Genomic DNA, 14536 nt, shown 5'->3' with positions numbered 1-14536 from the left:
CATGGTAGGCTACTGTTTTTAACAGATATGGATGACATGGGTTCATGGTAGGCTACTGTTTTTAACAGATATGGATGACATGGGTTCATGGTAGGCTACTGTTTTTAACATATATGGATGACATGGGTTCATGGTAGGCTACTGTTTTTAACAGATATGGATGACATGGGTTCATGGTAGGCTACTGTTTTTAACAGATATGGATGACATGGGTTCATGGTAGGCTACTGTTTTTAACAGATATGGATGACATGGGTTCATGGTAGGCTACTGTTTTTAACAGATAAGGATGACATGGGTTCATGGTAGGCTACTGTTTTTAACAGATATGATGACATGGGTTCATGGTAGGCTACTGTTTTTAACAGATAAGGATGACATGGGTTCATGGTAGGCTACTGTTTTTAACATATATGGATGACATGGGTTCATGGTAGGCTACTGTTTTTAACAGATAAGGATGACATGGGTTCATGGTAGGCTACTGTTTTTAACAGATATGGATGACATGGGTTCATGGTAGGCTACTGTTTTTAACAGATAAGGATGACATGGGTTCATGGTAGGCTACTGTTTTTAACAGATATGGATGACATGGGTTCATGGTAGGCTACTGTTTTTAACAGATATGGATGACATGGGTTCATGGTAGGCTACTGTTTTTAACAGATAAGGATGACATGGGTTCATGGTAGGCTACTGTTTTTAACAGATAAGGATGACATGGGTTCATGGTAGGCTACTGTTTTTAACAGATATGGATGACATGGGTTCATGGTAGGCTACTGTTTTTAACAGATATGGATGACATGGGTTCATGGTAGGCTACTGTTTTTAACAGATATGGATGACATGGGTTCATGGTAGGCTACTGTTTTTAACAGATATGGATGACATGGGTTCATGGAAGGCTACTGTTTTTAACAGATAAGGATGACATGGGTTCATGGTAGGCTACTGTTTTTAACAGATATGGATGACATGGGTTCATGGTAGGCTACTGTTTTTAACAGATATGGATGACATGGGTTCATGGTAGGCTACTGTTTTTAACAGATATGGATGACATGGGTTCATGGTAGGCTTATCAAAACATGCCACCGCCTTTGAGTCACCGACACACGCATCAGCGAGCGGGCATATCGCACTTCTCGCTGACTTTTTGGGGGAGTTTTTTTTGTTATCGTCTGGAGTTGAGAATTTTGGAAGCCAATTCTGAGAGCAAAAATCTGAACAGATAAACACATATTTGTTGGAGAGGGGAATTGCATTCAATCAAATGATTAATTTCCAATGATTTCCCGCCCGTAAGTTGCCACTATTTTATTTACTTATTTTTATTTAACCTTTATTTAACTAGGCAAGTCAGTTAAGAGTAAATTCTTATTTACAATAACGGCCTACCGGGGAACAGCGGGTTAACTGCCTTGTTCAGGGTCAGAACAACAGATTTTTACCTTGTCAGCTCAGGGGATTCGATCCACCTACTGGCCCAAGACTCTAACCACTAGGCTACCTGCCGCCCCACTAGTGTATATAGGTTTTACTATATGATTTTATGCTGTGAACGTATGTTGTAAACATATTTTTTTTTTTTTTAAATGCTGCTCAGATTGCCCTTCCTGGTGTGACCTCAGCTTAACTGAATATGGGTCACATTTAATGATTCTTGTCAAAAGGATACATATAACGACAGGAGCCGTGGAGTGTCGGACACTTTCAGTGTCACAGTCAGGAACTTCTCCAGCTCTTGCTTCATCTCTGGAATCCAGGACTCCTGATAACAACATACCATAGCATAACATGGGCAGTTAGTGAAGTACAGCACATTTATTAATTAATTCATTCATTCATTCATTCATTCATGTGCCCAATCAGTGTCCCGCCCTTCATTGCTTTTTTTGGTTGTTACATACTGCTAATGTTGATATGACATGTATATGTGAGTACGTTCAGGGACAATGGTGTCACCTGGAAGAGATCTCTGAAGGAGGGGTGCACCATAGGGTTGGGCACGAAGGGGAGGGCGTAGTAGGGTAGGAACTCAGTGGTCTGACTGAGTGCTGCCCCTCGCGTCTCCAGGTAGTGCTTGAAGTGGGTGATCCTCACCTCAAAGTCTGCTCGGTCCTGTGGGAGAAACACGCTCATACAAAATTAATTGATTGAATTGATTTGGTAATTAAAAGTAGTGGGCTGCTCCAACTGGAGACAACATTGCTAAGACTATTGGACTATTGACATGGGAGGGCAGTACTCTTGTTGTATACAGGCTCTGCATGTATTGATTTGGGAGGGCAGTACTCTTGTTGTATACAGGCTCTGTATGTATTGATTTGGGAGGGCAGTACTCTTGTTGTATACAGGCTCTGCATGTATTGATTTGGGAGGGCAGTACTCTTGTTGTATACAGGCTCTGTATGTATTGATTTGGGAGGGCAGTACTCTTGTTGTATACAGGCTCTGCATGTATTGATTTGGGAGGGCAGTACTCTTGTTGTATACAGGCTCTGCATGTATTGATATGGGAGGGCAGTACTCCCATATCACTGTTGTATACAGTGCATTTGGAAAGTATTCAGACCCTTTCCCTCAACAAATCTACACACAATACCTCATAATGAGAAAGCAAAAAACATTTTTTCAAAATTTTTGCAAATGTATAAAATAAAAAAATTAAAAATGAAATATCACATTTACATAAGTATTCAGACCCTTTACTCAGTACTTTGTTGAAGCACCTTTGGCAGTTATTACAGCCTCCAGTCTTCTTGGGTATGATGCTACAAGCTTGGGACACCTTTATTTGGTGAGTATCTCCCATTCTTCTCTGCAGATCCTCTCAAGCTCTGTAAGGTTGGATGGGGAGTGTCACTGCACAGATATTTTCGCTCGGGTTCAAGTCCGAGCTCTGGCTGGGCCACTCAACGACATTCAGAGACTTGTCCCGAAGCCACTCCTGCATTGTCTCGGCTGTGTGCGTAGGGTTGTTGACTTGCTGGAAGGTGAACCTTCGCCACAGTCTGAGGTCCTGAGCGCTCTGGAGCAGGTTTTCATCAAGGAGCTCTCTGTACTTTTCTCCGTTCATCTTTCCCTCGATTCTGCCTAGTCTCCCAGTCCTTGGCACTGAAAAACGTCCCCACAACATGATGCTGCCACCACCATGCTTCACCGGTGGGATGGTGCCAAGTTTCCTCCAGACGTGACGCTTGGCATTCAGGTCAAAGAGATCAATGGTGGTTTCATCAGACCAGCAAATATTGTTTCTCATGGTCTGAGAGTCATTTAGGTGCCTTTTGGCAAACTCCAAGCGGGCTGTCATGTGCCTTTTACTGAGGAGTGGCTTCCGTCTGGCCACTCTACCATGGAGGCTTGATTGGTGGAGTTCTGCAGAGATGGTTGTCCTTCTGGAAGATTTACCCATCTCCACAGAGGAACTCTGGAGCTCTGTCATAGTGACCATCAGGTTCTTAGTCACTTCCCTGACCAATGCCATTCTGCCCTGATTGCTCAGTTTGCCCGGGTGGCCAGCTCTAGGAAGAGTCTTGGTGGTTCCAAACTTCTTCCATTTAAGAATGATGGAGGTCACTGTGTTCTTGGGGACCTTCAATGCTGCAGAAATGTTTTGGTACCCTTCCCCAGATATGTGCCTCAACACAATCCTGTCTCTGAGCTCTATGGACAATTCCTTCAACCTCATGGCTTGGTTTTTGCTCTGACATGCCCTGTCAACTTTGAGAGCTTATATAGACAGGTGTGTGCCTTTCCAAATCATGTCCAACCAATTGAATTTACCACAGGTGGACTCCAATCAAGTTGTAGAAGCATCTCAAGGATGATCAACGGAAACAGGATGCACCCGAGCTCAATTTCGAGTCTCATAGCAAAGGGTCTGAATACTTATGTAATACTTATGTAAATAATTATTCATTTGCATTAATTTCTAAAAACCTGTTTTCGCTTCATCATTATGGTATTGTGTGTAGATTGACGAGATAATTTAAAAAAAATCCATTTGAGAATAAGGCTGTAACGTAACAAAATGTGGAAAAGGTGAAGGGGTCTGAATACTTTCCAAATGCACTGTACAGGCTCATTGATATGTTTATGTACTGTATTGTATTAACAACTTACGTTTTTTTAAACACGTGACCAAATAAAATGTACTCTGATTGGATAATACAAAAATAAGATTAGATTATCTATGGTGCACAACTTTCACAAATGCTATAGGTTGGTTATAGGTTATACAGTTGCACTGGATAGGACCACCATTTTGGTTTCCTGGGAACCAAGGAGTTGTGAAGAGAACTTCAACCAAACGAACCAGTGTGAATGGCTTGTTGCTAAGGAAAGGCTGCATGGTGCAACGAGGCCATCTGTTGGCTGATGGTGATTTGATCAATTTTTTTTGCATGCTATTTTTCTCACCACAGAGATGAGGGAGCTGATATGACAAAGTACACAAAGCCAGGCTTGTGCTAAAAAAAAAAGCAACACTTAGCCTATAAGTCTGATATAAGAGGTACAACGTTGAGACAGAAAACGGAATACACCAGACCAGCATTCAAATAGTTATTTCAAGGTGTGCTCGATTGAACTTGCCTAGTGCAGTGGTTTTCAAGCAGGGGTACTCGGCCTATCCACAGCGGACACTTAAAGAAGGACTCATGAGACAATAAGCCTAGTGGTAAAAATGCACATGAGGATGTACATCAGAGCTACTACGGGCAAAGCAAAAATGTCATTGGTGGTACAGTAACCGAACAAGGTTGATAACCTAAAGGGCAAAACTGCTCATCTTTGCATTCCATAATCAGGTTTAATTTCACACTCAATGTATTTGAAAACAAAACAAAACAGTATTTGAACCTGGGTCTGGAACTCATACTAAAACAGAATTAGAGCTTGGGTAGCTTCTAACATATTTTTAAATTGCACATCCAACAGAGTGATCCAGTAAGCGGTAGTGAGGAGAGGCGTATTATACATACATGTCTGCCCAAGTGGATTTTCAAGGGGAAGATGGTGAAGTGGACATGAAGGTAAAACTCCAGTTTCTGGGCGTGAGGATCACAGTCCCTGACCTCCAAAGGGACAAACTCTGTCCACAGCTCGAAGAACACCTTGAAGTCGCCGTCATCAAATGAGCTCAACAGGTCCTTCTGTAGGGATACACAGGAATGGGCTAGTACCATTCAAATAGAACCTATCATCTTCCATCACGGAATGTTGGAATGTCTCCTTTAGAACTTCGGAGTCTGTGGTCAGTATACTATTTGGGGTATCTATGACGAATGTCTGTCATTTCCGGCAACGACCATAGAATGCAGCTTTAAAAAATAAAATAAAATCCACAATTTACCTGGATAATCAGCGTTTTCGAGTCCCGAAGACTGTTGCCTCTGGGCTTTGGAACAACTTTCCCCTTGTTTTTACACTCCTTCTCAAAGTGATGAACTGTCTCTTCAAATTCACCATACTTCAAATACTGGTCAAGAAAAAAAAAAAGAGAGAAGTTATAGTTTTCAATTCAGATTAAAACAACAAACACAACCTACTTTTATCCAAATACTACACAATTGCATGTTGTGACTGAGACTGAGTCGATGAAAATTAGACTGGTCCCAGGCGGGCTACATAGAATGACACTGGTGCAGCATGGCTGCATGGTTAGCAACATTAAGCACATTTGACTTGACACATCTGTGTTCGCAATGAGATGTCTTAAACCCTTGATTTCACATACCAATGAGATGTGTTAATGAACCCTTGATTTCCCATAACCTTCATAATATACCCTTTTCCAATGAGATGCCATAGCCCTTTACAATCGTACCCATTTATTGGTTGTAAAATGGTAGATTTGGGCACTGATAAACGCCTAAGTTGCAACACAGTTGCTTTACAGTAACATGCTATACATGACATCAGAGCTCTGGCAATGTGCTTCATTGTTTTTGACTGACAGCCGTTCTGAACTTGAGCACTGCACAACGAGAAGTTGCCCCCATCCCTCCTGCTGATTGGGCAACTATTGAACATGTTTGTGTTGTCTGAGTGAGTTGGGGGGGAAATGCTGTAAATTAAGAGGACTCTTTGTATTTCGAAAGATGAGATGTTGAAGATTATAATAAATACCGCTTTGATGTATTTAGCTGGCTTGTATGACCCGTAAGTCCAAATGTGCACTTAACATTTCCAAATCGTAAAACTCATGTCATATACAGAGTCAACGTTTATGATCTCTATGTTAGATGTACAGTTACAAGACGACAGCTATGGAACCCGGACCTGTTCACCAGATGTGCTACCTTGTCCCGGACCTGCTGTTTCTGACTCTCTCTCTACCGCACCTGCTGTCGAACTCTGGATGATCGGCTATGAAAAGCCAACTGACATATACTCCTGAGGTGCTGACCTGTTTCACCTTCTACAACCACTGTGATTATTGTTATTTGACCCTGCTGGTCATCTATGAACGTTTGAACAGCTTGGCCATGTTCTGTTATAATCTCCACCCAGCACATCCAGAAGAGGACTGGCCAACCCTCATAGCCTGGTTATTTTCTAGGTTTCTTCCTAGGTTCCTGCCTTTCTAGGGAGTTTTTCCTTGGCCACATCTGCATTGCTTGCTGTTTGGGGTTTTAGGCTGGGTTTCTGTATAGCACTTTGTGACATCGGGAGGGCCATCCATTTTCATTTTAGAGATTTCCGATTTTCTCCATGTAATCCTTATTATAAATAAAGTTCATAGCCCTATCCATGTAGGCCAATTCCCGCGAGTGTAAAAGTTAATATACCGTTCCTTTCACATACCTCCTTGATCATCCCGAGAAGATCAGCTTCATTGGCCAAGATGTCCCCCATCTCCTTTATCTTCCCGGAACTCATGTGAAGTTGTAAACACTGGCTAAAAGACACGGAAAGCATGCACTGGTTTCTCTGCTCATGACTTCACAATGCGAGTGTGAAATCCCAACAATACTGCCATGTCTGGATGGTTTTCAACACTGACATAATTGTCACAGCAGGCAGGCAGGCAGATTGAGCTTATTAGCTAAGGAGCTAGGTAGCTAAGTTACATAAGACAGCTCAGAACTGTGACTATATAGTTAGCTAGGTACTGATACTAACTACACAAGTCAAAGCTAGCTACACAAGACATAACCTGTCCTTCCTATCCATAGCTGGTTGTAACGTTCGTTGTTTATCAGCATTTACCTGACCTAGCTAGCTAACGATAGCTAATCATCCAAACATGTGGTAAAGTTATATAGCACGCACAACCTTACCTTTTTCACATCGCAGTCTACTTCGAAATATGAATTGATATTAAAACTTTAAATAGATGTATCTTTATTTATATGTTGACGAAGTGCAAGGTTATGCATAAAAACAAGACAGACAGCAAGCTAGCACAGTAGCTAGCAACCAGACTAGGAAGACGCCTAGAATCCCTAGCAACCGAACTGTTGTGAAACTATGGCTGGAAAGTGGAGACAGATGACGTAAATGTGTTAAATAGCAAGGTATATGCTATTCTAAATCCTTTGGACGTCCCTACCCAATTTGAAGATTTTAAATGGTAAGGTTTCATGGTTAAGTAGACGATAGGGTTAGGGTTTAGGGGTAGGGATGTCCCAAGGATCCCGGATAGCACTGACCAGAAAAGTAATAGGGAAAGAATATGGTTTTGGGATAACCACAGAAAATAATGTCTGAAGTTACAGGTTTAGGAGATTGTATACGTTTTGTTCGATAAGATAATATCAGTCAGTTAACATGACCTTTATGAATTATGAATCCTTTAAGTGCTTAAAAGTTCACCAAAAGTGAAGTTAGCCGATGAAGATTATCTAGAACAAAATGTATAAAATCTCCTAAAGCTGTGTTTACCACAGACCTTATTTTTTTTTGCAATTATCCAAAAAAAACTACAATTTTTTTTTAAATTTCCCCCAAAGGCTTTGACCAACAAGCAAATGGCAGAGTTTGTTGCCTTCAAAAATACACCATTGCTTTTGCTCTCTATATAAATAATAACAATGATAGCCAAAGGAAGTTATATGTTTTGACGTATGTGATCTGTGGTGGGCCATGAACATTCAATTCAGATAGTAGTATGTGAAATCACCACAGGAGGTTGGTGGCACCTTGATTTGGGAGGACGGGCTCGTGGGAAAAGCTGGAGCGGAATCAGTGGAACGGTAACAAATACATGGTTTGTGTGTTTGATGCCATTCCATATGCTCTATTCCGGCCATTATTATGAGCCATCCACCCCTCAGCAGCCTCCACTGGAAATCACAACCCGTTATTTAATGTTTAATCCACTGGACAACTGTTTAGGAGGCTGGGACAGCTGCAGCTGTCGTCTCTGCACAGACACTTGTGTGTAGCATATACCCTGCCAGTTGATCAGTGAACTATTTCATTTATTTTTATTTTTTTTACATTTTGAGGTTGCATCTTTAGGTTGAGAAGAAGTTTAAATTACTTGGCTCAGTAAATAGTTTTAACACAGAAATGATCTTTTGGTTTTAGTTCTAATAGCTTTTGAGTCAAGGTTCACTTTCAGAGTGAAGTTGATTTGGTGTAATAATTCCCCAACAATGACTATTCGTTCAAAGATATTGTAGAGAATTTGGGGGGGTAGCCCCGACTGGGAGTAAAACTATCAAGCCAACACCTTAACCATTACGACAAGAGGTCGGAACCCCTTGACGAGGTTGCTATGCGTTGGGCTAAATAGCTATCACTAGGCAGCTTCCACATGGTTACGTAATCCTGCACCTTAGAGGCTGCTGCTCCATATACATAGACTTGAAATCACTGGACACTTTAATAATGGAACACTAGTCACTTTAATAATGTTTACATATTTTTCCTTTACTCATCTCATATGTATATACTGTATTCTATTCTTCTATGTTTTTGTCAACGCCACTCCAACATTGCTCATCCTAATATTTATATATTCCTTAATTCCATTATTTTACTTTTATGTTGTCTGTATTGTTGTGAACTGTTAGATATTACTGCACTGTTGGAGCTAGAAACACAAGCATTTCGCTACACCTGCAATAACATCTGCTAAACATGTGTATGTGGTAAATAACATTTGATATGATAAGGTCGCTACAACATTTTTTTAAATGATTCTTTGTCAGCCCACTTCCCATCTGATCAGTGCTATCCGGCATCCTTCGGGCGTCCCTACCCTTCTTACCTAACCTTAATCTTAACCATTTTAAATGTCAACTTCAATGTGGTAGGGTGTCCCAATGGATCAAGTGGTTGATGCACAACAACTGACCCGCATGGTAGATGGAGTGCGGAAGCCCACTCCATCCATTCTATAGTTTTTTTTATGAAGAGTCTCTGCCTTCTCACATGTATTTGGGTTGTATGAGATTCCCTGTGAAAGCCTTTGTGCCCAAAACCATGCAACGTGATAAATGTAAAGTATTTGTGTCAAGTAGTGAGGACTGTTGAGGTGAGGACAGCTCATAATAATGGCTGCAACGGAGCAAATTGAATGGCATCAAACACACGGAAACCATATGTATTTGATACTATTCCACCTATTCTGCACCAGCCATTACTATGAGTCCATCCTCCCCAATTAAGGTGCCACCAACCTCCCGTGGTGTCAAGTGTATGTAGACGGGAGAAGTATTACATGCCAGTTGTGCCGAAATGCTGCAATTGTGGTGGCGAACATGCACCCGAATTTCTATATTATATTTGTTTTGTTTCAATGCCCCGAACAATAGGTGGCGGCAATACACCAATGGGTGTAGTCTGCCATAAAACTTTACAGAAGAAGTAGGGCGTCCCAAGGATTCCACATAGCACAGACCCACTTCCGATTATTGTCGGAAGTAAATAGCTGGAGTTCGAATATCGAGCACGTTTTCTCAGCGCGACACAGTAATTAATGTTTGATTTAGGTTATTCAGCACATATTAAATCACAATTATCCTTATTGGAACAACTATAGCTAGCGAAAAAAACAGTAAAAAAAGGAATATTCACTTAATCGAGGTAAGTGATTAACTTGTTCCTGTCGCCAAGCTAACTTGCTAAATATGCCGATTTAGCTCGCTAACCAGTGATGCTTTGAGTCATGTAGTTATTTTGTAAACTCAACTAGCTATAATAAAAATTGAAATTGCTGTCATGGGTGGACAATGTTCGCTATAACTAGCTACTGTAACTAGCTAGTAAAAGATAATAGAAATGGTGGTCAGATGCACAGAAGCATTGAGACTACGCTTAGCTAACAGACACGTTAGCCTCTAGCCTCTAACTTTGCCACGACTGGCCATGCGAACTACAATTCAGACACTGTTAACCGTCAAACATCGCTAGCGAAACGGATTTTGAAACATCAGAAATAAATCCTTATAATAATCATAGAATTAAAAAAAAAATATATATATATATATAACATAAGCCCATTTGCACAGATCCATACGCTGTGTGCCTCCAGTTGACGAACCACAGGTGTCCAGGACACGCTAGTAGATAGTTAATGCCTCGTTTTAACTTTGGAAACATCGATTTGAACCGACACCCATCTCGGTCCTTTTTCTAGTCCTCCAACCTGAACGTCACTGACGTCATTAATTGACCTCGTATTTTTCCTTATTTAACCTTTTTGTTTTTTGAAAGTTATTTGTCGCTGATATGAAACATACTTTCCTTATGTTTCCAATACACTCATCGCTTGCGGTTGGGGTTGACGTTTAGAAAAACGGTCTGAGCTCTTTTAACAAAAGTCCCCCGGGAAGAATATGTGTTCATCAATAGACGAAAAGTAGTTAGCTTCTATGATTTGGCTAGCTACCAGCACAATGTAAAGTTTAAGCTAGATGTGTTTTCTGTGTTTCATTGACCAGGGCGCTAGACCAGAACAGACATGGCTGGGATATTGTTTGAGGACATCTTTGACGTGAAAGACATCGATCCAGATGGGATGAAATTTGACAGAGGTGAGAGTTTGGAATAAGCTTAGGCTAGCTTTACAGCACTTCATGTCTCAAATTTTGTAAATAAATCTGTCTGCATTATGTAGTAGCTACAATCATTTCTTGTGGTTTTGTCTTTTCCTTCAGTTTCTCGTCTGCACTGTGAAAGTGAGTCCTTCAAGATGGACCTCATCTTGGATGTAAACATTCAGATCTATCCTGTTGACCTTGGTAAGTGACGTGTGAATGTGTCTTGTCTAATTTCTAATAAAATCGTTTAAGTAAATGTGTACTTGATTGCTGTTGTAGCAGCCTGTTTTGGATATTTTATGCATTTCCAACTATCCCTCTAGGTGACAAGTTCAGATTGGTAATAGCCAGCACGCTATATGAAGATGGAACTCCTGACGATGGGGAATATAATCCACAGGATGATCGGCCATCCAGGTATATTATTGTGAAACTGCTGTGTTGGATGTAGAATACATTAATATTGGGCTACATTGATTTCCTGGAAATTGTTTTGTCTGAACCATGTTTCTCTCTGTCAGGGCGGATCAGTTTGACTATGTGATGTATGGCAAGGTGTACAAGATTGAGGGTGACGAGACCTCTACGGAAGCAGCTACACGTCTGTGAGTGACAATCCAGCAGGGATGTTCAATAAAACACAAGTTTTAGTAGGAATGGGAAAGGAAAATAATCAACTCTCAGGAAATTATTATTTTCTTTAAAAAAAAAAATATTGTGCATTCAGCTTGTCGGTTTTTGTCCAATGTTTTGTCCAATGCTCCTTCATTTAGACCACAGCATAATTATTAATGGTGTGTGTGTGTGTTTGTGCGCTGTCCTTCCTCCTTACAGCTCTGCCTATGTGTCTTACGGAGGCCTATTGATGAGGCTACAAGGTGATGCCAACAATCTGCATGGCTTTGAAGTGGACTCCCGAGTCTATCTGCTTATGAAGAAACTGGCCTTCTAGACCCCCCCCCCCCCCCCCCCAAAAGGGTGGCCACAGCGGCTCCTCTGTCTACAGTACCCCCTGAACTGGAGGCTGAACTACTGTGCATTCTAATTCTGTATGGAAAATGTGGAGAAGATGTCCATCTTTAAAGACACTTTGAAGCGGTAGAACGTTTTAGTTTATTTTTATTTAGTGTTGTTAGATTCTCCAAAAGAGATGAACGAGAGAGACCGTAAAGCAAAGTCGTGTAAATAAAAATGTTTTTTGATAAATCTGTATGTGGTGTGCACTTTTATTTAGTTTCAACGTTACTATTTATTGTATTATACAATGTTGAGGAATGTTCAGATAAAATAATGTGGTTCAGAACATACATGCCTCTGATATGTAACAATCGCTTTCTCAATAATTGTTCTTCCTCGTGGATCTTTCATTACCTCTTTCTCAACACATTGGAGAAGTTCCAAGGAAGTTTTCACCATGTCTTCCAATGTATTTTGAGGATGAGGCACAAGGAAAGACGATTTGAGAAAGCTGTGGAGCAGGAACTAGATTCAGCTTTGGGCCGATTTAAAAAAAAATATATAAATATATATATATACATATAAATAAATTATTACCAAAAAATAAAAAAACTAATTTTTTTCAAAAATAAATATATAACACATTTATTATTTTTGGGGCGCATGGTCAGGGGGCTGGAACATAATTGTAAATAATTTGTTGGCTGCAAATTGACTGCAAGAAGCCCAAACCGATATATTTGACTAAAACTTAATTTCAAATGTTTCTTACATTTGTGTAAGGTCATATACACAGTGTACAAAACATTAGGAACACCTTCCTAATATTGGGTTGCATACACTTCTGCCCTCAGAACAGTCAATTCTTCCAGGCATGGACTCTACAAGGTGTCGAGCATTCTACAGGGATGCTGGCCCATGTTTACTCCAATGCTTTTCACAGTTGTGTCAAGTTGGCTGGATGGTTTTTCTGTGGTGAACCATTCTTCATACACATGAGAAACTTAGTGTGAAAAACCCAGCAGCATTGCTGTTCTTGACACACTCAAACCGGTGTGCCTGGCACCTACTACCATACACTGTTCAAAGGCTCTTATCTTTTGTCTTGCCCATTCACCCTCTGAATGGCACACATAAGACTCCTGAACAGCTAATGAAATGGCTACCCAGACTATTTGCCCCCCCCACACACACACACACACTGCTGTTACTCTGTTATCTATGCATAGCCACTTTAATAACCCTACCTGCATACACATAACTACCTCAATTACCTCGACACCGGTGCCCCCGCACATTGACTCTACCGGTACCCCCTATATATAGCCTCCACAATGACTCTGTACCGGTACCCCCTGTATATAGCCTCCACATTGACTCTGTACCGGTACCCCCTGTATATAGCCCCGTTATTGTTATTTACTGCTGCTCATTAATTATTATATATTTTTTTTAATTGCTTACTTATTTTAGGTATTTTCTTAAAACTGCATTGTTGGTTAAGGGCTGGTAAGTAAGCATGTGACAAATTTGATTTGATTTGATACACAATCCATGTCTCAAATGTCTCAAGGCTTAAAAATCCTTCTTTAACCTGTTTTCTCCCCTTCATCTACACTGATTGAAGTGGATTTAACAAGCGACTTCAATAAGGATTCAAAGCTTTCACCTGGCTTCCCCTGGTCACTCAGTGTGTATTATGCATGCACATTCTTGTAAATGTAACAGTATAACTTTAGACCGTCCCCTCGCCCATACCCGGGCTCGAACCAGGGACCCTCTGCACACATCAACAACAGTCACCCACGAAGCATCTTTACCCAAAACCGCGGCCCTTGCAGAGCAAGGGGAACCACTACTTCAAGGACTCAAAGCTAGTGACGTCACCGATTGAAACGCTATTAGTGCGCACCACCGCTAACTAGCTAGCCATTTCACATCCGTTACATAAAGTAATGAATTTTGTCAGTTTAACTGTCACTGATAAAATGGAAGATGGAAACCAGTACACATTGCCTGCCCTTGGAAATGTCATAAATTGAATTTTCCCCATATCTGTCATGTCGGCAACATGCCTTGGAGGCATGGTTTGATATTCGCTTGCATGGCAGCAAATAAATGTGGAGACTCTGCAGATTGAAATTGAATTAAATGTGCGCCTGAAAGCGGCAATGTGTGCAACACAGCCCTCTCAGTTTCAGTCGTAATGGAAGTCACAGGACTGGGTCAACGTCAATGATGTGACCACCTGGTTTGGGAGGACAGACAGAATCAGTGTTTTTATTCCATTACTGGATAATGTCTGCATTTTCTCTCCCAGTTCCACAGACTGGGGGGGAAAAGTGTTGTCAAAGACTAACTAGGCCTACTCATGTTAATTTCACACAGAAGAAGGCAAAGTGATGCCGAAACATGGGTGTTTTCTTACCCAATAAATTCCTGGTAGGTTATACACATGGAGTGTGCAACTCTTCTGTAGTTTCCAGTTTATTCACTGTTAGTCAGCACCTCTACACTAAATAATTTGTCAGCTCATGCTTTTTATTCGAGTTTAAACACATCACATGCTGAAATGT

General features: G+C 40.9%; 2 protein-coding genes across 5 annotated transcripts in view; one reads left to right on the top strand and one right to left on the bottom strand.

The window, feature by feature from the left end:
* The window catches only part of LOC139414845 (lisH domain-containing protein ARMC9), a 90702-nt gene extending 83254 nt beyond the window's left edge, over positions 1-7448 (bottom strand). For all 3 annotated transcript variants that reach the window (XM_071162449.1, XM_071162440.1, XM_071162441.1), the window contains exons 1-6: positions 7293-7448; positions 6817-6910; positions 5363-5488; positions 4992-5162; positions 1972-2127; positions 1685-1777 (exon numbers count right to left, since the gene is read on the bottom strand). In XM_071162449.1, the coding sequence (XP_071018550.1) occupies positions 1685-1777; positions 1972-2127; positions 4992-5162; positions 5363-5488; positions 6817-6891 (621 nt within the window). In that variant the 5' untranslated portion in view covers positions 6892-6910; positions 7293-7448. The remainder of the gene's footprint in view (positions 1-1684; positions 1778-1971; positions 2128-4991; positions 5163-5362; positions 5489-6816; positions 6911-7292) is intronic.
* Positions 7449-9864: 2416 nt separating this feature from the next.
* LOC139414819 (RNA polymerase II, I and III subunit H) lies at positions 9865-12209 on the top strand. 2 transcript variants are annotated; one of them, XM_071162439.1, is made up of 6 exons: positions 9865-10047; positions 10905-10997; positions 11121-11204; positions 11327-11420; positions 11525-11608; positions 11838-12209. In XM_071162439.1, the coding sequence occupies exons 2-6, from the start codon at positions 10925-10927 to the stop codon at positions 11953-11955; spliced, it is 453 nt and encodes a 150-aa protein (XP_071018540.1). In that variant the 5' UTR covers positions 9865-10047; positions 10905-10924; the 3' UTR covers positions 11956-12209. The 2 variants fall into 2 exon arrangements, with proteins under 2 accessions (XP_071018540.1, XP_071018539.1); XM_071162438.1 differs by lacking the exon at positions 9865-10047 and having other exon boundaries at positions 10883-10997; positions 11838-11968.
* Positions 12210-14536: the final 2327 nt, after the last annotated feature.

This window comes from Oncorhynchus clarkii, chromosome 1 (assembly GCF_045791955.1).
Source record: "Oncorhynchus clarkii lewisi isolate Uvic-CL-2024 chromosome 1, UVic_Ocla_1.0, whole genome shotgun sequence".
NCBI lineage: Eukaryota > Metazoa > Chordata > Actinopteri > Salmoniformes > Salmonidae > Oncorhynchus > Oncorhynchus clarkii.
The sequence above is the reverse complement of the archived record's forward strand: the minus strand, read 5'-3'. Positions and strand labels throughout refer to the sequence as shown.

What these genes read in the sequence shown, in the direction of transcription:
- LOC139414819 (XM_071162439.1), top strand. Translation starts at nt 10,925, where the DNA reads ATGGCTGGGATATTGTTTGAGGACATCTTTGACGTGAAAGACATCGAT. An exon ending in GATCTATCCTGTTGACCTTG is followed by an intron (nt 11,205 to 11,326) that starts GTAAGTGACGTG and finishes CTATCCCTCTAG; the next exon opens with GTGACAAGTTCAGATTGGTA. An exon ending in ACGGAAGCAGCTACACGTCT is followed by an intron (nt 11,609 to 11,837) that starts GTGAGTGACAAT and finishes TCCTCCTTACAG; the next exon opens with CTCTGCCTATGTGTCTTACG.